General features: G+C 31.9%; 1 protein-coding gene across 3 annotated transcripts in view; it reads left to right on the forward strand.

Annotated features, from left to right (window-relative positions):
• Positions 1-20,206, forward strand: part of LOC132757520 (uncharacterized) — a 31,973-nt gene extending 11,767 nt beyond the window's left edge. For 2 of the 3 annotated variants that reach the window (XM_060748827.1, XM_060748829.1), the window contains 4 exons: positions 5,977-6,078; positions 17,429-17,638; positions 18,040-18,145; positions 18,699-20,206. In XM_060748827.1, the coding sequence (XP_060604810.1) occupies positions 5,977-6,078; positions 17,429-17,638; positions 18,040-18,145; positions 18,699-18,781 (501 nt within the window). In that variant the 3' untranslated portion in view covers positions 18,782-20,206. Of the gene's footprint in view, positions 1-5,976; positions 6,079-6,745; positions 6,953-7,231; positions 7,338-7,867; positions 8,156-17,428; positions 17,639-18,039; positions 18,146-18,698 lie in introns of those variants that run through there. The other variant, XM_060748828.1, reaches the window with a different exon arrangement.
• Positions 20,207-23,661: the final 3,455 nt, after the last annotated feature.

The raw sequence follows: 23,661 nt of genomic DNA on the forward strand, positions 1-23,661 counted from the left end.
AGGGTCGCTTGCGCTGACAAATTTATATGACATTATACCGCTGATGATCACTTGATAGGCCAACTTTCCAGTCAGATTTTAGCGTTTGCAACTTTTTGAATAAGTTCATGACATATTCAAGTGGAAATGATTAAGTACAAAGGAAAGTGCAATATGTTGCCATATGATTTAATTCAGGTTGATTTATCAATCCAACAATTACAACACGGTCTATCAAAAGTACTAAAAACCAGTATCTTTTCTCAAGTGCTTCAGTTGAGATCGAAAAATATCTTCAAAATAATACTTTGAAAGTTTAATAAATTTTAAGAGTACACTAATAACAGAAGCAGAAGCTGGAAGTATATATCCAAGTCCTCTATTAAACAATGGATAAGCTTTGTTAATTTCATCTACTTATATGGCATATGAAAAACATGCTCATTCTTTGGGAGTATAGTTATTATCAATCTGATATACAAGTTATCATTAACCCATGTGTATATAGACTGGATAGTGTTCAGAAAATGGAGGAAATATCTTTCATTTAATATGCATAATCAGTGTTCCATCAGGGATAAACTATCAGTGATTGTGAATACTAGTACATTACTGATCAATGTCAAAATTTCATTCTCAGAGATTCATGAAATTCTCACAAAACAATAAGCCAAGCATGATCAGTTTAAATGATTTATTAAAATTGTTAATTTGAAATGGAGATCAATATTGCAAAAAAAATGATAAAAAAATAATAACAGCAAAAGTTTTAAAAAACTGACAAAGCAAGGTATCAAAATAGCAATTTAAAGGAAAGTAAACATTTATGCTATTTTAATACTTCAAAACATTGAATTTTCTATTATAATTCTAAAAGATGGCCAAGTGTTTTGCATGCCTAAAATAAACACTATCATGGAAATCATACAAACGCCACTAGAAAATTTGCTAAACAACATTCAATTCTCAACATTTTTCTAAAAGCAAACAAATAAATGTTTTAAACAAATATTTCAAAAAAGACAATTTTACATAAAAAATCGTTTCCTTTTTTAAATTTTAATAGGTCAGTGTAGTAACACTTGTTGTTTTGTCTTAGTATAAATCCTTTCCATAATATGAATCATTTCCATAAACAAGTGGCAAAGTTAAGAAAATATAATCATTTGAGATGAAGGCCAATTAAAGGTCAAGGACATATCTAAATTATATAACATGTCTGTTTGGTCACAAGTGTATTTTTGTCCACGTTTGAATCAAATCCAGACATAAATAACAAAACTATGACAACTTATTTTAACCAAAATTCAATACTTTGTTCTTTGCAGTCAAGGTCATTAAGAGCTCAAGGTCAGTTCAACCTTTTAGAAGGTATTGCCCAAAAAGGTTGTTATGTCAATCAATTGATTAATAAGAAAGTTATAGCCAATAAGAGCGATAATCAGTCAATATTAAATAATTTGAACATCAGGGTCAAGGTCATACAAGAGTCTAGGTCAATGTTTAGTTTGATATAGATGAAGGTCTTGGATCCATGCTGTTCGCAAACCCATTATGTTGGTTTTGTCATGACGCAGCTAATTTGTTTCTCAGAAAAATGTGGTAAATAAAGATTAGATAATTAATTTTTGCAAATCATAAAGAAAATTAAACAAATTCAGGAAAATAATAGAATCACTGTCAAATATGAACATTGAGAATTATTTGTTTTTCACAGAAAAAATCTGCTCTCTTTGACTTGTATGATGGACAATAGACCTTTGACATAATAAGGCATCATATCTGAACTACTTTCAGTCAAAGTAAATAGCAGTCTCCATTTACCACCATTGTGGCAAAGTTATAAATTGTTTATGTTTTTCAATACCATTCATGATAATATTGAATCTGGTGTTCACTCTATGAAATATATATTCGGATCTTTCATGCAAAAGAAACAAATACACATTATATGATAGGTTCCAAATTTCTTCATGCTTACAAAAATCATATATTTATGTAAATTAGCTTATTAACACGCAAAACTGTAATTTCATTGTTTTGACGAACAACTGGAGTGTTTTTATTAAACAGCCATACTCCAAGACTGACAAGTTTTCTGTTATTATATTAACCAAAATTAACAATATTGTGAAATAATGGAAAACAAAATAATTAACAAATACGTGTATAAAATAAAACCCATGTACATTAATTTAATGTAAATTTATAGTTGAAACACCGGAATTCAGCTTTGTCAACTTTTGAAGGGATTCCAGTTCAATTAATCTTGTCTCCCATAACTGAAGCTACAAATATCTGAAAATAAAATATATTTGTCATGTTGCAAGTTATTGTTTATCTGGCACTGAATATATTCAACATCATAAAAGACAATGTGATCCATACTTAACAATTTACTAGTAAAATCGAAGACATATTTCTTCTATATTTTTTGTTATCATATCTTTGCATCAATTACCATAGTAAGCTTACACCACGTAAAATGCTAGTTACTAGTCACAAGAAAAATCAAAAGCAATGCATGGTGTGATATTCAGACTTAATTAACTTCACAAACGCCGCTGAAAAACAAACAAGAGTATTGACAATCACTTCCAATATAATGATAGGACACATATTGTTTTCCATTAATGCTGCTGTAATAAAAATATAGAATATCACTTCTAACTGCAAGCAGAAGCATAGTGTATTCTGGTGTCAGGAAAATAATTATTATCGCTTATTTTTGTATCTCATACTTTCTTTAGATGGATAAAAGTAAAAATTTAAAGCCTCAATTGGTATTCTGTATGCTGAAGTTTCCTTTTGAATACATAAATAACTCCTTCAAAAAGTAAGCTTCACTTTAAGTTGTTCCAGAAATAATACATTGTTCTACTGGGTACTTCAGACAGCTTCATTTGAATGGTGTGGGCAACTTCTTACTGCAAAGGGTGAGCAAGGTTTAGTAAAAGAATTAAACAGCATGATTTATTCGAATACAAGAAACTAGAAGCAGGGCATAATCTGTTATTGTTTTTTCAGAAAAATGATTGAAAATTTAACTTTTGAATGGATGTTCACTATAAGCAGGCATTTCAGTTTTTTTTTAATTTTCTAGTGTAACATGTTTACAATAATATTATTTTTGTATAATTACTAGTCCTACATTGAATAAATGTAATTCTGGAAAGGAGAATTTTAATAAATTATTTAAGATTGTTAATACTTTGTAATGTTTTTGAATAAGTAAAGGTCTGCAATGATATCAGTAAAATATTAGATAGTAAAACCCTGATGCACACAACATTGGTGCAAGCTAAAAATTTGGAAAAACCTGAAAACTGTAGTTCATTTATTATTCATTTTCCCACATAATCTAATATCTAAACATAATGAAATTTATCACAAAAACCTGGGCTTCAGGCATATGCCTGAAAACTTGCACCCATGTAACAAGTTATTACAGTAAACATGTTTAAAAGTTTGATTACTCTAATTAATTACTAAGGGATAGGTAATTACCGCAAGATGGCATACTTTAGAACCGTATTATAAGGAAAGACCTTTTCTGTACATCCAATCAACAACACAGCTAAATTTATTATCAAAATCATGACAAACCTATATGATTTTGTTCTTCTCTACAGCAGAAAGCTGTTCCTTACAGATAATTGCAAAGAATCTATAAATAGGATCACCTCTCATCATCATCATGATGAAGACTTCATGGCTGAAACTTCATCACCTTTTGCTATTATAACAAACTGCCAGTCTGAGCTGTCTTGTCCTGTAAACATGTATATAACTTGTCTGAACCTACTGTAACTTCACTGTCATGACAGAAGTCATCTAAAAAAAAAAGCAAAACAAAAGTTAATGTCTTCCGTTAAAGATCATGCACAAGTTATCAGTATTAACCAGGCAAGTTACCACAATTTGGTCTGCACAGATGATAACTGCAATATTAAATAATAACCCTTTAAAGGTCCATTAAGCCTTAGAAAACATAACATTTTTTATTTTTTACTTATCTTGTTGCAGTTCTCAAATAGTAATATGCACTCATTGACCATGTAGAATTATCTTGAGTTCCTTTTTCCTTTGGCAATGGGTATGATTATATTAATTGTTAATTCAGTATTTTGTATGGAAGTCAAAATAATACTTTGCTCACATTTTGCTACCTTTACAACACATGACTGTGTGTTCAGTGCTACTCTTTTCAGTTGTTATACATCTAAAATGCTCTAAATAAGTTTTTTAAATATTTTTTACCAGAGGTTCTTTAAAATATACACTTATTCTATAGATTACTAAGAACAGAAAATAATGTAAAATGTACTACACATTTAGTTACACACAACTTGACAGCAAATTATACATTTTTTCAATATAATAAAATACAAAAATGAAACTTATTTCTCTCTGTAACCCAAGAGGAAACACTGTAACCCAAGAGAAATCACTGTAACCCAAGAGAAATCACTGTAACCCAAGAGAAATCACTGTAACCCAAGAGAAATCATAAATATTGAAAACTTCAGAGTCATATTCTGATACCTTTAGCATTAATGGCCTCTGGTTTCTGAATTCTAAGGTTGTTATAATAAAATTATGTACTTTCAAGTCAAAATGAGGTGAATGTTTTTCAAGGAATTCTTCTTATGAACACAAAACAAATAAATATTAACAATATGACACAAAGTTTAATTCAGTATTTGACCTTGATGGTCAGTCATCTAGAGGTCAATGTCATATTTGAATTACTTAAAGGGACTCCACTGAGGCTTTTGACATTTACCAGATTGGGAAAAAAATTTTTCAAGATTGTATTCTATTTGATGTGTCTTGGCAAAAAAAAAATATGCAAAATTTTTGGGTTTATGTTTCCCAAAAATGATTACTTGAAAAGTGAAAAAAAGTCCCCAAAAAATTTTTTCCCCAAACTTTTTTATTTATTTGTTTTATCGGGAATTTAAAAAATAAAAATTTGCACCCAAATTTCCTTTTAAAATCCCCAAAAAAAACTAAAAAAATGATATAATATGTATATTTAGTATATATATCATTTTTTTAAATTTTTTGTGGGAGATGTAGGTTATTGAATTAAAAGCATATACCAAATATTAAAACATGTTTAAAATGAAAAATACTGCATTTTACATGGTTTGGAGATGTAGGAGGGTTGAAGAGTGAGTGGGTGGGGGCGTTGCCCCGGGGGTAATGACCAATCAACGCGCCGAACACCTATGGTCAAAATTAATAAAGAACTTACAATTTCTTCAAAATATCCTGGATGTCTGTATCAAATAACAGCATGTTTACAGCTGACCCGTCACGTGATTCGATTCAGTCGCACATTCATATATTTTTTGCACACAGCACAAATTAACTGTAATTTTGATAACATGATACCCAGTACATTTCAAATGTATGATAACCCTCCTGTAATGAATGAATGTACGGATTTTCTAAATTGGTACCGAACATACGGAACTATTTACTATGCATGCATGTATATTTCAGCCGAAATTCGGTTGGTAATAAGCGTGGCTGTGTAGTTGTGAAAAGTCAAGGACTCAGTACCTGTATATATGGTGTAAAGTAGGTTCTAATTGACAGTATCATGAAACGGGTAAACTTTTAAAAGGACACACAACTATTTTATTTAGTTGTTTTAGAGTCATTTTATATTTTTTTCCATCGGACCAAAGCTTTGTATATTTGAGAGATTTCGCTAAAAGTGCAAATAGAATCTCATATGTACATCAGTCTCATAGTTTTCAATGGTCAGATAAACGGTTCATCCTTTAAAATATATCAGAAGTGACAAATCAAGCCAATTTGTTTTGCTCCTTTGTGAAAATGTAACTGCATTTTGAGTTAAGTGTTGACTTGGTAGTCATTTGTATTTTGTATTCTTTCCAAACGATCTTTTTCTCAAATGTCTTAACCCCTCAAGTAGTGTCTCTCTCTAAATATAGTCTGAATAGATTTTGTTTTCTAATATAGGCCGAAAAACAAGTTCAGGTGGAGAAAACGTTATTCAATAATTGTTTACAACAACAAGAGTCGAAAGAAGAAGAAATTTCAAGTCACTCTGTGGACTCCGAGGTATGAATTATCACAAGTTTTGCTTAAATATTACACAAAAACACAATTTTATATCAGGGTATAATAACACTTCCGCTATTACTCGTGAAAATTTATCCTTATAATATTCATACGGAAAGTCAAGGACTCAGTACCTGTATATATGGTGTAAATTAAGTTCTAATTGACAGTGTCATAAAACGGGAAAACATTTGAAAGGACACACAGCTCTTTTTAAGTTATGTGTCATCAAATACAAGCGTGTCTAAAAACAATTACCATGCAATTTCTATTTTCTTGAGAGGAACTACCGCAATTATCAGATGTTGTATTTCATAATGATTAACTTTATGCAACGTAAAATATTTGTACATAGTAAATATCACAATGTAAGTCGAACATGTTGGGCATCTGAAGTAAAATTACTACTTGATACTTATGCAGATGACTATGATCCTGTAATCTACAAAAAATATGAATACCTTGTACAAAATGACAATGACTATTATTGACTGTAATAAAATCTGACAGCTGTAAAATGTCTTTTATTTTATCTAACTGTGGTCTTATTTTCTACCTAATTTTAGAAATATCTTTCTGTCATAAATCTGTCATTTATTTTGTTATAAAAAAAATGGTTAAAATGTAATTAGAATCAAAGAACTTGTGCATTTAATTCTTTTTCCAGTTTTTTTCGTTTCTCGATGATTTACCGACAACAAAGAAACCAGAAACACCAAAAAAGAAGACACCAGACGAGAAAGCAAAACCAAAGAATAAAGAGGGCGTGACAGGTGCAAAAAGAAAGGCGTTAACAGCTGGACCATCCACCAGTAAGAAAAAGAAGGCGTATGAAGGCACTGAAATGGGTCATGGTGGCGAGATCATGTTTGAGGTATCAATTGATATACATTGATTTTAGTACTCCGAATTTTGAACCACTATTTCTACCAATATTTCCAGAAATTTCTTAAAACGTAATACCGTTTTAAATCTTAAGCCGGTGGCACCTTCTTTTGACAGTTTTTGTATCATTCATTTTAGTACAATTTTAGTCACGTGAGAAAGTGACACCATAACCTGAAAAAAAGAGAAGAAAGAAAAATAAAACTGGTGAAACTTTTAAACGGGCAATTAATTCCATTTATTGTAATTTTTTAATCATTCTGGACAGCTTTCGATGATGAAGTATTTGACAGCAAATAAAAAGAATGGAAAATTATTGGTTGGTATCAGAGAATATTACCATGATGATGGACAGTTACTGCCAAGTAAAGAAGGTAACTTGCATTTCTTGCCGTGATTATTTATGCTTACCGTTAACAAAAAGCTTTTTGTTTTTATAAAGTTGAAAAAATGTTGCTATTCCTTAAAGTTATGCATATATAATTTCTGATTTTTATTGTACCAACAATCAACTAAGTAAAATATTTCTAGACACGTGAGTCTCAATGCTAAAGCCCAAAGTAATTCTTAAGGAAACTGAATATTGTGTTAAGTTTATACACTACTTGCGTAAAAAATTCGTATGTTCGAACATTAGTTTCATCGTTTCTTTTTTGAAATATAATTATTATGTAAGATGCAAGAAAATGAATCAAAGTAAGAAACCTTGTGTCTTTTTTAAGACTATCTAGCTCTCGGGTAGCTGTTGAGCGGCCTCTTGACATAGCCTCGTTAATGCCATAAACAGTTATTTCCAGAAATATAATCCGGTCTGTACCGGACATATGTGCGTTATCGAAATTAACTGTTAACCTGCTTTTCGAGAAAAGGTGTTATTACGGACTCTGTATTCTTAACATTTCAGGAATATCTTTAACTTTGGACCAATACAAAAGGCTGAAGGGTCAGCTAGCATCGGTTGATAAAGTTTTGAAGGACCTCTCGTAATTTGTAGAGTTGAAGTTGCATTCTATTTTTTTTGTATCTCTTTTTACCTTTTCCCATTTATGTTGTGCTTTATACAAGGCGTTTCAAATTATTAACGTGTCTGGCAGGTAAAACACTTATTATTGAAACCAATTTTCTATATTCATATATCATGTGTCATCAGGATTGTCGAAGTAAAGGAAGGAAAAAAGGAAAATAGTTTTAGCATTGTTGCAAAATAACAATTACTTTATATGATTAACATAGACATTGTAATCAATATTTTAAATCATAGTAAATAATAATAACTCAATCAAAATCGCGTTTCTTTCATGAATTAGCAATTATTTGGTAAGTATAAAAATGTTATTCTATTATTTATTGTATTGCTTTCATAAATTAGTACACTGGATCGCATTTTAACTGATTTGGTGATGTATTTGAATATGCAAATCAATACAATAAACTTTATGTTCAGGTCTGGTTTTATTCTGCTAATGAGTTTTTTAAATCCACTAATAAAATTATCTCGCAAAAAGGTTGTTGTCTTTAATTTCCAGCTGATGAGGAGAGCACACTCTGTCTCCGATACCCTGAAATATTTAACGCTCGTAGAATGTTCAATAGTCAAACAGGACTGATGTATGAGCTGCATCATGACAAAATCAACAGTCTGATCAGGATCCATACTGTTCGCTATCAGTTTCTCTACTTGTTATAGAGTTGGTAAGCGAACAGCATGAATCCTGATCAGACTGCGCGGATGCGCATGCTGGTCTGGATCCATGCTGGTCGCAAACACACCATGTTGGTTTTGTCGTGACGCCTCTTATATCATTTCCGCTTCCTTACAATCAATTGGAACACCTCTCTGGTTACGCGTAATTACTGTCGGCAGAACTCATGTGTACGAGATGATTTCCTGATACAAGTATATGATGGTAACGAACAAAAAGTCATTAAATAAACAAACAAACCATATCATAAATTATTCAATGCACGAAAAAATTTACAGACTATAAAACTGGTCCATATCAAATTTTGAATAGTATAAATATTTAACCTTGCCTTGTCGGAACCTTGTAGAAACTAATGGCTTCCTATTGTCATCTTTATGTCATGGAATGGACTGTTCAAAAATATGGAAATTGGTCTAGTCCATTTATAAAAAAAAATTAAGCAGATGAAAGAGTAAAAGATGACAGAAAATGGCGAAAAATAGCGGAATCACACGAGCTTGTTAAATCCTTTAACTTGAAAAAGTGCAAATGAATAGCATGAATGTTAGCGTGAATTAAGTTCAAAACAATGAAAGAATATAGTTATACATAAAACAACAACATCAAAATACTATTTTTCAATTGCATTGTGAACAGTGAAAAAAATGATATTCAAATTTAAAACGATAGCGTAAGGTATGTCCAATTAGTTTAAACAACAAAACAATATTTTCCGTTTGAAAAAGAGGAAATAAAGCTGGTTGTATTTACAAAGAAACGTACGCAGAAGTTTTACTTGAAGTATATTAGCATCAAACATGCATAGGACTATACTTTTAATAATGCTATTTTTCTTTTACACTACTTTTACTTCCAAATCAAGGTGACACAGTGTCTACAGTGGATCTCTTGTTTACTGGATTCCATGAACCCATTAGAAAAGATCGCACCAACGATAATCATGTTGGGGTTCTTATTTATGTCAAAGAATCTATCTCATATGTACGTAGAACCGACCTTGAGCTAAATCATCTAGAATGCATATGGCTCGAACTCAGATTGTCTAGCGTTAAGAAAGTTTTGTTTGGCGTTTTCTATCGCCCCCCCCCCCCTAGTTCCGATATGATTTATTATTCTCTTATTGAAGATTCATTGGGACTAGCCATAGATACTGGCATTTCAGATGTGATATTAGCAGGTGATTTCAATTTGAACATTGACTCTCAGACTTCTCCCCGAAAAGAACAAGCACTATGTCAACAAAATGAACCAAATCATTGATGAACACACACACTCTACAGAAAATTCTTCTTTACTAATTGACCTGTTCTTTACTAACAACATAGACAATTTTATAAAGGCTGATGTTGGTGATCCGTTTCTGCAGCAACATGTCAGGTATCACTGCCCAATCTTTGCTGTTTTTACCTACATAAAACCCAAAGCTAAGTCTTTTGATAGATATGTGTGGCTCTATGAGAAAGGCAACTATGACTTGCTGCGTAGCAAGATGAATCTAGTTAACTGGGACGAACTTCAAGATGATGATATTGACACCTTTATTGAGAATATTACAAACACTATGATCATAAACATATCAAAATTTTGTATTCCAAACAAAAATGTAAAAATCAAGCCTAATGACTCTCCGTGGATGAACAATCAAATAAAAACAAAAATAAGGCAACGTAAGCGCGCCTACAGAAAAGCAAAAATTTCTCAAAGTCAACATCATTGGTTAAAATTTCGTAGACTCAGAAATGAAGCAGTTCAGCTAGTCAAAGACAGCAAATCTCGTTACTTTCTTTCATTGTCTGACAATTTTAAATCAACTTCCATATCATCAAAAGATTATTGGAAAATCCTCAACTCCTTTGTATCATATTCATCAAAAAAGGTATTCCTTCTCTTATTGATCCAATTACTAATTCCATTGTATCTGAAGAACGTGAAAAGGCTAATCTACTTTCAAGAACCAGACAATGGTTGACGACTCTAACAGGAATCCCCCAGACCCTCAGACACAGACAATCAACAGACCTTGGAAACGATTTATATATCTCCTTCTGAAATTGAGGATGTACTGAAATCTTTAAAAACCGATAAAGCATCTGGACCTGACACTATCAGTTATCGAGTTTTACATGAGGCCTACCAACAACTTTCTCATCCCTTTCACAAGCTCTTTAACTTCTCACTAAGATCCAAGAAAATGCCGATATCCTGGAAGTTGTCAAATGTCTGTGTTGTATATAAGAAAGGTGATCCTGCTGTTGTAAACAATCATAGACCTATATCTTTACTCAACACTATTGAAAAAATATTTGAACGAGTAGTCTATTAACATATCTTTAACTTTTACAGACACATTTCATTCTTCACTCCATATCAGTCGGGATTCTTGCCAGGTTTACCAACTTGCGTATCTTAACAATAATTTTTTCAAGGCTTTAGATGATGGCCTGGAGGTGAGGGTTGTATTTTTTGATATTAGTAAAGCATTTGATAAAATTTGGCACCAAGGTTTGTTAGTGAAACTTCATGAATCTGGAATTCGTGGAAATGTACACCAATGGCTTTCTGATTAATTAACAAATCGTAGACAACAGGTTGTTCTTCCTGGTACCATGTCGGACTGTGTTACAATTGCATCTGGAGTCCCCCAAGGATCAATACTTGGGCCTCTTCTATTTCTTGTTTATATCAACGATATCGTTCAAGATATTGGTTCCAACATCAATCTTTTTGCAGATGACACTAGTCTCCATCTGATAGTTGAAACACCTTCTGAAACACATGATGCCATGCAAAATGACATACAAAAGATTTGTCTTTGGGCTGATAAATGGCTTGTTCACTTTAATCCATCTAACTCCGAGTTCATGATTATATCAATAAGAATTAATAAACCACATCATACACCTTTCTCCATGCATGGCCAACAAATCCCTCAAGTTTCTGATCACAAACATCTAGGAGTGTTTTTTTTATGATGATTGCTCTTGGCATTCCCATATCAATTATAAAAGAAAAGGCATGGAATAGAATAAACATAATGCGTAAACTTTAATTCAAACTAGACCGCAGGGCTCTAGAAATCATAATTACATCCTTTATTCGTCATATTATTGAATATGCTGATATAATATGGGACAATCGTACATCCTACGAAAAACAAGAATTAGACAAAATTTCAAAATGAAGCAGCACGTATTGTGACGGGTGCAACAAAGCTGATATCGTTAGCTGATTTATACAATGATGTAAATTGGGAATCATTTTCTGACAGAAGAAGGAAACATAAGCTTATTCAACTTTACAAAATGAAAAATTGTCTCACGCCATCCCATCTATCGTCTGTTGTACCAGATCTTGTTGACCTGAATACTACATATAACTTACATAATTCTCAAAATATCGATACAATTCGTACAAGAACAACTCTATACTATAACTCCTTTCTACCAACGGCACATCGTGAATGGAATTCCTTACCGATTGAAAGCCGTCAGCTATGGTCATTGAATTCTTTCAAAAGCTTTTTGAACGAAGACAAAATTAAAACTCCCCGACACTTCTATTATGGAGATAGACGGTCACAAATTCTTCATACAAGATTTAGAACGAAATGCAGCTCTTTTAATCACCATTTATTCTTAAAAAAACATAATATCATCTCTATTATGCAGTTGTGGCCTAATTGAAGACAACCACCACTTTTTCTTTACTTGCAAGAATTACACACAAATAAGAAATGCACTTTTTTAATCTTTGACTTCAATATGTTCCATTGATCTCCTAACCCATCTATATGGAGATCCGTCAAATCATTATAAAAAAAAACAAAAACACATGGATATAAGATGCAGTATTTGAATTTATAAATAGCAGCGGACGTTTCCACTAGATGTTTTTTATACTACCAACATTTAATATACTGCAATATCTCCAATTTGACCTCTGTTCATTAGTCTGGTCTTTCCAATATTTTTTGTCTTCTTTTGATATATATTTAATATACATATAATATTTTTCTGGTTAGCTTGAAATAGTTAATTTCTAGACTCTTGCTAAATTTACTTTAAGTGCCAGTCTAAATAAAAAAATACTTATTTTTGTCTGTTTTCTTATGCTTAGTACTCATCTGGAAATTGTCTTATTTAGTTGCATTTCTAATTTCTTTTTCTTTTTTTCCATTGTTTATGTTTAAAATAAATCTTATTTAAATGAAATAGCTATCCTGCCATATATGTTTGTGTAAATATCATGTTTATACACATGTAACTAATAATGAGTTTCTGCCTAAGAATGAAGTTAAACAGACGTTACAATTTTATACTTGCAAAATATTGGTGTGTCTCATGTCGCAAAATAGTGATTTTTTTGGCAATCTTGAAACGTCCCCGTTGCCATGGAAACTGGAAATTTAAGATTGAGCATGCTGTTCCACAGGCTATGGTCCAGTCAACACTTTGTGCAAAGTTTGACTAGTATTGAAGCTTTGTTTATAGTTTCAAAGCAGTTTGAACTTGTGACTGGAGGCTTTTCGATGAAAACAGTTTTTTTCGCAATATACTCATGCAGTAAAAGGTTAAGGCGATACCGGCATACTTGGATGGCATTAGCCCTCGGGCCAATATTTTACAAAGTGTGTCTTAAGGCACACTTGCCCTGTAAAAACCTATAATTAATGTCATCTAAATAGTTTTTGTTCTTCTTTTTAGAGATGGGTATCAAGACTGAATATGCATTGTTGAATATGAAATCAGTACATTATCAGCAAAATAAAATGGCATCAATAAACAGAGGTGAAAATTAGATAAAAATATTCCCTTCTAATTTGCTCATTCTGTTTTGCAATACACTGTACACTAAAGTTGGGCTATTGTGCAATACTATGTACACTTAAAATCAATACTCGGTATCTTTTTTGGCCTGTATCTTTTTGAACTTTCACACTGTTTGCCTGAAATTTGGACTTAGCATACTTGGATAATGAATGAAAAAAATTCTAGTTTCAATTTTTTTTATCTTGGTAATATAATAATCTCTAACGGTTCTACACTATTGCGTTCAGTTTTTTCTAGTGAGCAGCCGATCGTTTAGGGGTAATTTAATCAATTTTACAAATATCTGTAACACTTTGATGTCTTTTAGATATACAAAAATACCTCTAGATATATAAAACTTGTTGTGATAAATGAAATAGCCAATAGTTTTAAAAAAAATCGTCGCTAAACTTACCTTCGTTCCCCGTTCAAGGTCGCGAAATGGGATAAAAGTCCTCATAATATATAGCAATATACGAGGTAAGGTATACCGCAGTGTACATGCACAGTGAGTTAACTGGAGTGCAGGTATTAGTTACCCGCACTCTAGAGCATGCCCATTGATTGCCTCATTTTTGCTGGGGTTTACATGTTGTGACGGAAGAGAAAGGGAAAGCGACAGAAATGTGATATTCAGATGCGCGTTCTTTGGTTACCTTTTCCCGGGGTTTCATATTGTGACAACAGGGAACGTGTTTTTTTATGTTTGACTATAATGCAAAAGAGAAAGAACATCAAAACACTCGGCAATCTGATTAATATCGTACAAATCAGATAGCCTCGTGTTTCGATGCTCTTTCTATTACGTAACGGAAAGTATCGAAACTGATGCGATTGCACTTGATTACATTTAAAGCATTCGACAATACACGTATCTTTATCATTTGCATGATAGCCGAGGTAATCGGAATATGTCATGTTAACAATAAGTTTGTCGTGTTTAAATATCCTGGTTTAAAAAGCGACTTTCAAGATTAAAAAGATGGATTACTTTTATCAATATATGGTATTATGATTATTATCTTTTTCCTCATCTTTTAATTCTGAATGATATACAAGGTTACTGATATAGCAACTATAAAAGATTTTCTCCTGAATTTGATATTTCGTTTAAGTGTTCATTATTATAAAAGTTAAGTTAAGTTAAATAGGTCGGGGGTGACGTAGCCGCACGACCAATTTAATTTTGTAAATATGCTTAAAATTTACTAGAACTGACTTTAATAGAAAGCAGATGTACAAGTTTGATTGGACAAAAACATTTTTAAACATTAAACGGTTATTTATTTTTCAAAATTGTTATGTACAAAGGAAATGTATTCATTTTCATTTGAAACACTGCAGTCTGATTGGTAAAATAATTTCGAACACTCAACGTTTATTTATTTTCCGAAAATGATAGCTAAGTACAAAATGTTTGCATAACCTAGTTACTTCGGAGATATGCTCGATTGTATTTCTGACTTTGTATTTTGACATGGGTTTAATCAGTGTTTTGCATTGCAATTTATTTATTTACACTATTGCCCTGATAAATGTTAGATGTGATATACCATCTGAAAAAAAAAAAGTGTTCGCAAATGATTTTAAACACTTATTCTATGTAAGTAAGTATTAAAATCCACGTTTTTCTTTTACCAAAGAAGATCAAATAAAATGTGAATAATGATATAGAATTTGGTTGACATTTCCAAAGACACTTGGTTGTGGAGCTTAAAACGCCTTTAAAATCCAAATAAAATGTATATCTTAAATATATGTGTTATTTAAAAATGTTGAAATATGATGTTAAAAAACGGCTAATATTAAGTTTTTATTTAAATATATGATCAGTACATGTGCTGGGATTGACAAATATATATTTTATTTGGATTTTGAAGGCGTTTTGAGCTCCTGACCCAAGTGTTTGTGGTCCCATTGGCTTCCTGTGCATCAAAATAATAAATATTACAAAATCGCACTTGAAACATATTTAGTATAATTCAGCAGTAAATTGCTGAAGGCCAACTTTTGGGACATTATAATCTTTAAGGACATGAATATTGACATGAACGTTAACTGTATGCTTACCTCAATTTCACTGCTTTTACCGAGCGTTTAGGCAGCCATTTTATGAGCCCATTGTACGATGTTGGTCACGTGATCATCCGCAGTATCAAAGGAGCAGTTGTTTTATAGTCATTTTATATTTTTCCATCGGACCAAAGTTTTGTATATTTGAGAGATTTCGCTAAAAGTGCAAATAAAATCTAATATTTACATCAGTCTCCTAGTTTTCAATGGTCATATGAACGGTTCATTCTTCAAAATATTACAGAAGTGACAAATACAGCCAATTTCTTTTGCTCCTTGTGAAAAAAGTCACTGTATTTTGAGCTAAATTTTGACTTGGTAGTCTTTTGTATTTTGTATCCTTTCCAAACGATCTTTTTCTCAAATGTCCTTATCCCGCATACTCTTGCATCACGTAGTGTCTCTCTCTAAATATAGTCAGAATTGTTTTTGTTTTCTTATACAGTCTCAAAAAAAAGTTCAGGTGCAGAAAACGTCATCCAATAATGTTTTACATCAACAAGAGTCGAAAGAAGAAGAACTTTCAAGTGTGAGTGACTCTTCGAGCTCCCAGGTATGAATTATCACAAGTTTTGCTTTAAATATTACGCTAAACATTTTTATCTTAGGGTATAATAAAACTTCCGCTATTACTCGTGAAAATTTATCCTTATAATATTCATACGAAAAGTCAAGGACTCAGTACCTGTATATATGGTGTAAATTAAGTTCTAATTGACAGTGTCATAAAACGGGTAAACATTCAAAAGGACACGCAGCTCTTTTTAAGAAAATGTGTCATCAAATACAAGCGTGTCTAAAAAAATTACCATTCAATTTTTTATTTTCTTTTGAGGAACCACCGCAATTGTCAGATGTTGTATTTCATAATGATTAACTTTATGCAACGTAAAATATTAGTACATAGTAAATTTCATAATGTAAGTCGAACATGTTGGGCATCTGAAGTAAAATAACTACTTGATACTTAAGCCGATCACTATGATCCTGTAATCTAAAAAAATGAATACCTTGTACAAAATGTCAATGTCTATTTGGCGTCCGCGCCGAAGCGCGGCGCCTCTTATGGAATGAAATCAGATTTTGTGAAAGGGCAATTGCAACTTCTCGAGCCTTTTTGTCGGTCATAATAGCCGATCGTTCCGATTGTATTGACTGTAATAAAATCTGACAGCTGTAACATGTCCATTACTTTATCTCACTGTAGTCTTATTTTCTTTCGGGATCATCAATATTGAGGATTGAATACCGCCTAAAACGGTGCTAGGGTGTGTGAGAGATTTTGCACCTTTTCATTTAATATCTCAAGAACAGAGAGAATATTGACCGGGAGTCACTTAGGGGCCATTTCACTTCGGTGCACGTATCAGTACAGACCAAAATATCTAGCTCGAGAGTATGAGTTATAAGCGCCTCGGTAACGAGGTTCTGCAGTTTTCGCAAAAGAGTTTCCATAAAGCTTTAACGTCGACCATTTTTTAAAATTCCTTTTCTTACGTTGTAACTGTACTTTAAAAATCGAAAGAAATTACGAAATTTATCATTTTCTCTATCATTATTTTTCTAAAAGTAGCTTATATATATACAATTTCAATTATAGTGGAGAAATGACGTCATACTTAGTATTCGTTCATAACAATGCTTGAGTTATGTTGGCTTGTCTGACAATTCTAGAACCGGTACAACAGTCTTATAGACATACACATACAACCAACACTTAAGGTTAGACGGTAAAAATCATGTACTGGATATATTGAAATTTTCTACCTATTTTTAGAAATATCTTTCTGTCATAAATCTGTCATTTATTTTGTTATCAAAAAATTGGTTAAAATGTAATTAGAATCAAAGAACTTGTGCATTGAATTCTTTTTCCAGTTTTTTTCGTTTCTCGATGATTTACCGACAACAAAGAAACCAGAAACACCAAAAAAGAAGACACCAGGCGAGAAAGCAAAACCAAAAAAGACAGAGGGCGTGACAACTGTTAAAAGAAAGGCGGTAACAGCGGGACCATCCACCAGTAAGAAAAAAAAGAAGGCGTATGAAGGCTCTGAAATGGGTCATGGTGGCGAGATCATGTTTGAGGTATCAATTGATATACATTGATTTTAGTACTCCGATTTGTGAACCACTATTTCTACCAATATTTCCAGAAATTTCTTAAAACGTAATGCCGTTTTAAATCTTAAGCCGGTGTCACATTCTTTTGACAGTTTTTGTATCATTCATTTTAGTACAATTTTAGTCACGTGAGAAAGTGACACCATAACCTAAAAAAATGAGAAGAAAGAAATATAAAACTGGTGAAACTTCTAAAGGGGCAATTAATTTCGCATTCCTTAAAACATTTATAAGTGAAAGTTGAATAGAAAAACAATATTTATCTTTTTTAGGCTATTTTTTTTTCCTTTAAATAAAGTTAAAAAATGTATAAGTTATTGTTATACTATATCATTTATTGTAATTATTTTAATCATTTTGGACAGCTTTCGATGATGAAGTATTTGACAGCAAATAAAAAGGATGGAAAATTAACGGTTGGTATCAGAGAATATTACCATGATGATGGGAAGTTACTGCCAAGTAAAGAAGGTAACTTGCATTTCTTGCCGTTATTATTTATGCTTACATGGTCAATTTAAACGTAAACAAAAAGCTTTTTGTTTTTATAAAGTTGAAAAATTGTTGCTATTCCATAAAGTTATGCATATATAATTTCTGATTTTTTTATTGTACCAACAATCAACTAAGTAAAATATTTCTATGCACGTGAGTTTCAACACTGAAACCCAGGGTAATTCTCAAGGAAAATGAGCATTGTGTTAAGTTTATACACTACTTGGTTAAAACATTCGTATATTCGAACATTAGTTTTCATAGTTTCTTTTTGAAATATAATTAGCATGTAAGATGCAAGAAAATGAATCAAAGTAAGAAACCAGGTGTCTTTTTGAAGACGGGACTATCTAGCTCTCGGGTTGCTGTTGAGCGGAAACTTGACAGAGCCTCGTTAACGACATAAACAGTTACCCTTGAGCTAGATACTCCGGTCTGTACCGGCCATACGTCTGTTGCCGAAATTAACTGTTTACCTGCTTTTCGAGAAAAAGACGTTATTACGGGCTCTGTATTCTTAACATTTCAGGAATATCTTTAACTTTGGACCAATACCAAAGGCTGAAGAGTCAGCTAGCATCGGTTGATAAAGTGTTGAAGAACCTCTCGTAATTTGTAGAGTCGTAGTTACATTCTATTTTTTTGTATCTCTTCTTATCTTTATGCTCTGCTTTATACAAGGCGTTTCATATTATTAACGTCTCTGACAGGTAAAATACTTATCATTGTAACCAATGTTCTATATTCATATATCATATGTAATCAGGATTGTCTTGAATATATTAAAAAGTAAAGGAAGAGAAAAGGGAAAATATAGTTTTAGCCTGGTGGACTGAAATGTGCGATATTTTTAATTTAAAGAAAGTGTTAAACTGTAATAGATACATAAATATTGAACAATGATTAAAAAAAAATAATGTTGTTAACCAAATTATTGTTGAAGATAATAGAAAAAATTGCATGATGATAAATGGTATTGTTAAATATTTGAATACAATGCAAATTATAAATGATAAGGGACACAACGTTTAATAACTTGTTTTAGTCATACACTGCTACGTTAATTTTGTATTACATATATATTATACAAGAAAAGCAAAACGTCCAAGCAAGAAATGCAGAAAGTGAAGATGAACTAGTAGACATATGATGACAAGATATTCTTATAAACTTTTCAATGGTTAATTGGTTTTTACCAAAATGAACAGATGAAAGACATTGTTCATTATGAACTTTGATTGACATGCTAGAGATTAGAATATTACTTGTTATTTCTTTATGATCGTGATTTTTAATAGCAACGGATATACATGTATACAATCATTTATAATTCATATGTGTAACGCATGATCAACACGTACCACACTTGTGTAATTGTCCCTTATTATGGAAGACCACATCTTAAGGTATCTGTTCACACTTAGTAAAAATATGGCACTGGCTATATTACCATGTTGATTATTTTGAGCATAATTGTTTATTATAAATACAATAATTGTTATATCTATTTCAATATAAAAAAATACAAATTTTATGAATATTGTTTTCCTCTCTTTTTTGTGTTTTTGAGTTTTTACGTTTACTACTCTCTTTTTCTTATAAACATTGTAAAATAAATTTTAAGAATTCAATTGTCATATTGACCGATGATTATAAGTCAAAACTTAACTGGAAAAAGTCAGTAAATTATGGTTAATCTTTCAATATATAATGTTGTTTATTCTTAAACCATGTACATGTACATTTGTATTTTTCTTTATCTTTTTTTAAATTATCAATCAATTGAATAATTCATAAAATCTAATTTGTAACTTTGAATAATTCCTCGGCATCTTTACTAAACACGAATGACAAATTAAATAAAATGTTTCAAAGTTGAAAGTGTCATATTAATACGATAAAAATGTACCTTTTTTCTCAATTATTGTACATATTTATTGTTTTTATCTCATATAGATAAAATGAAACATGCTATTGTTGTTTTTTTTTCGAATTGTATGTTTTTGTATAATAATAATCAATAAATTTGAGAGTTGGTCTATGTTTATTAATTATTGTAACCATACTAAGTAACAAACATTCATTTTGGAAAAAAAGCTAATTTATCTGTAAAATATTTGTTCTGTTCTGTAACGATATCAAACATCTACTCCAAAACCGGGAGAGACCGGACAATAAACGTGTGATACTATTCGCCGGTCACTAGTGAATCTCGATCAAAATAGACCGGGAGAGACCTGGAATTACCGATAGAAAATCCCTCTATAAATAGATTTTCGGAATGTTTAGGTCATCAACTCATCGTTTTTTTTTATTTTAACATACCATATTAATAACCCAATGTGTACTACAAAATGATAAATAAAAAACCCCGAAGAGACGGAAAAAGGTTATTTCATTTGAAAATGTTTGCATTGCGAAATGTTCCAGTTCGCTATTCATTGTACATATCGCGGCATTTCATTTTTGATTAATAATAATCAAGCACCCTCATACCGATCAGAATAATCGGCTTTTATTATGGCCGACTAAAAGGCTCGAGAAGTTGCTGTCGCCCTTTCACAAAATCTGATTTCATTGCGCTTCGGCGCGGACGCCAACAACTGTGAGAGACATAGATGACACAGTTTGTGTTATTGTAATATACCCTTGTTAAACATGCAAAAACTTTATCAAAATATAATATTTCATATATCCAATTATTCTACATAATTATATGTATTTTTAATTGTTCAATCGTAAGATTTTTGAACGTCAAGTGATCGTTCAAATTATATAGCAGTATTGCATGCACAAGAGCACAAAAAGTTCAAAACTTAAGTTGGTGCGGTTTGAATGAACCAGATAACTGGAATCGACAAAGAACATGTACAAAGCTGAAGAATGGACGAAGTATATCGTATGATTGAATACCCAAATTATTGAGAAACAAGAAATGAAAAAGGTGATCAAATATCATATTCTAATTTATCTTGTCCTTACATTGAAAATTTCTTCGTGGTTTCGTTTTCGCAAGACGCTAAACACATTTTCTATTCCGATAAATAACGGCTTTATCTTTAGTGGTATATGTTCGTATATATTCCCGAATTGTACAGTTAATTTTAAATAACCTATAATTATGTATCAAATAAGTTTATTGCATTGTTGCAAAATAACAATTACTTTATATGATTAACATAGACATTGTAATCAATATTTTAAAGCATAGTAAATAATAATAACTCAATCAAAATCGCATTTCTTAATAAATTAGCAATTATTTGATTAGTATAAAAATGTTATTCTATTATTTATTTTATTGCTTGCATAAATTAGTACACTGGATCGCATTTAAACTGATTTTGGTGATGTATATGAATATGCAAATCAATACAATAAACTTTATGTTCGGGTCTGGTTTTATTCTGTTTATGAGTTTTTTTTTATAATCCACTAATAAAATAATCCCGCAAAAAAGGTTGTTGTCTTTAATATCCAGCTGATGAGGAGAGCACACTCTGTCTCTGATACCCTGAAATATTGCACGCTCGTAGAATTTTCAATAGTCAAACAGAACTGAGATATGAGCCGCGTCACGACAAAACCAACATAGTAGGTTTGCGACCAGCATGGATCCAGACCAGCCTGCGCATCCAGGCAGTCTGATCAGGATCCATGCTGTTCGCTTAGAGACCCTATAACAAGTAAAGAAACTGCTAGCGAACAGCATGGATCCTGATTAGACTGCGGGGATGCGCAGGCTTGTCTGGATCCATGCTGGTCGCCAACCCGCTGTGTTGGTTTTGTCGTGACGCGGCTCATATCATTTCCGCTTCCGGAACACCTCTCTGGTTACGCGTAATTACTGTCGGTAGCACGCATGTGTACGAGGTTTTTTCCTGATACTAGTATATGATGGAAACGAACAAAAAGTTAAACAAAAAACCGAACGATTTTATATTGATCGGATTCTACAAATAGGTTTAATAGATTAAGAATTGAAGACAAAAACATCTCAATATAATGTTAGATATAATGAATTAGAATTAAAGACGGCGCCATATGCCTGACGAGATAAATAGACGGTGAGGGGGGAGTGGTATGTTGCAGACAGGCATATCTCAGAGGCAAGTTGTCAGAAACTTGAATGTTTACCAGAAGTGTTGTTTCACAAATGTGGTATTTTCTTCAAATCGTAGGAATTGTAGCACGTTACTTTACACAGTGGTGTTCGTTCTGATCTACAACACATGCTCAGGACTGAAAACGCCAAAGTTGTGCCCCTGACCATGTGCAATAAAGACCCAGCATTTGGACCCCTGTTTTCTTTACTGACACGCGCCAGATGGTGGAGAAGACCAGAAAGAAATGTTCTGCACCTGCTTTTATCTCGGAACATGACAGTAACTGTGGAGGGTCTTTCAATGTTTTAGTGAGAAAAACTCATTCTGCATCGATTTCATTTAATAAACGAACAAAACATATCATAAACTATCATAAACACTATCAATGCACGAAAAAATATATAGACTATAAAGCTGGTCCTTATCATATTTTGAATAGTATAATTATTAAACCTTGCATTGTTGGAACCTTGTAGAAACTGATGGCTTCCTATTGTCATCTTTATTTCATGGAACGGACAGTTCAAAAATGTGGAAATGGGTCTAGTCCATTTATGAAATTCAGCAGGTGAAAGACTAAAAGATAACAGAAAATGGCGAAATATAGCGGAATCATACGAGCTTGTTAAATCCTTTAACTTGAAAAAGTGCAAATGAATATATCATGAAGGTCAGCGTGAATTAAGTTCAAAACAATGGAAGAATATACATACATACAAAAACATCATCAAAATACTATTTTTCAATTGCATTGTGAACAGTGAAAAAAATGATATTCAAATTTAAAACGATAGCGTAAGGTATGTCCAATTAGTTTAAACAAGCAATTATCATAGTATTGCAAGCAATCCATAAGTCCCCTACCGGTTAGAACCCCATCAACATTCTGAAGGGCCATTGGCCATTCACTAATGTTTCAATTTTTCTCTATTTTAAGTAAATTTGTTGGAAAAGTTCTTTAAAAGTGATCACAGGAAACAGTTTTTATGAACAGACAGACAGACGGACTGAGGACACTCTAAAGTTAATATTTGAAACATCCCTGTTACCAAAATATAACATTTTAAAAGCAAAATTCTTAAAGAGGAGATAACTCTTAAATTAAAGATGCAATTTCATAAAAATTTTCAGCTCTTTTTGACTAATCACAAATATTGTTATATTTGCCATGTTTTAAGCCTATTTGTTGCCAAGGCAACTGATATTTTATCAAAATAGGAAGAACAGATAAAACATGCATAATCTCAAGACTGCTATCTACCCATATGTCAAGTTTCATAAAAATATTTCCAGTACTTTTTGAGTTATCACTGGATTCAGTTTATGTGTAAAATTTGCCAAATTTTCAGTCTATGTGTTGCCATAGCAACCAGAATTTTCAACATA

This window comes from Ruditapes philippinarum, unplaced genomic scaffold (assembly GCF_026571515.1).
Source record: "Ruditapes philippinarum isolate M1 unplaced genomic scaffold, ASM2657151v2 ctg1934_1_1_1_1, whole genome shotgun sequence".
In the NCBI taxonomy this organism is placed as follows: Eukaryota; Metazoa; Mollusca; class Bivalvia; order Venerida; family Veneridae; genus Ruditapes; species Ruditapes philippinarum.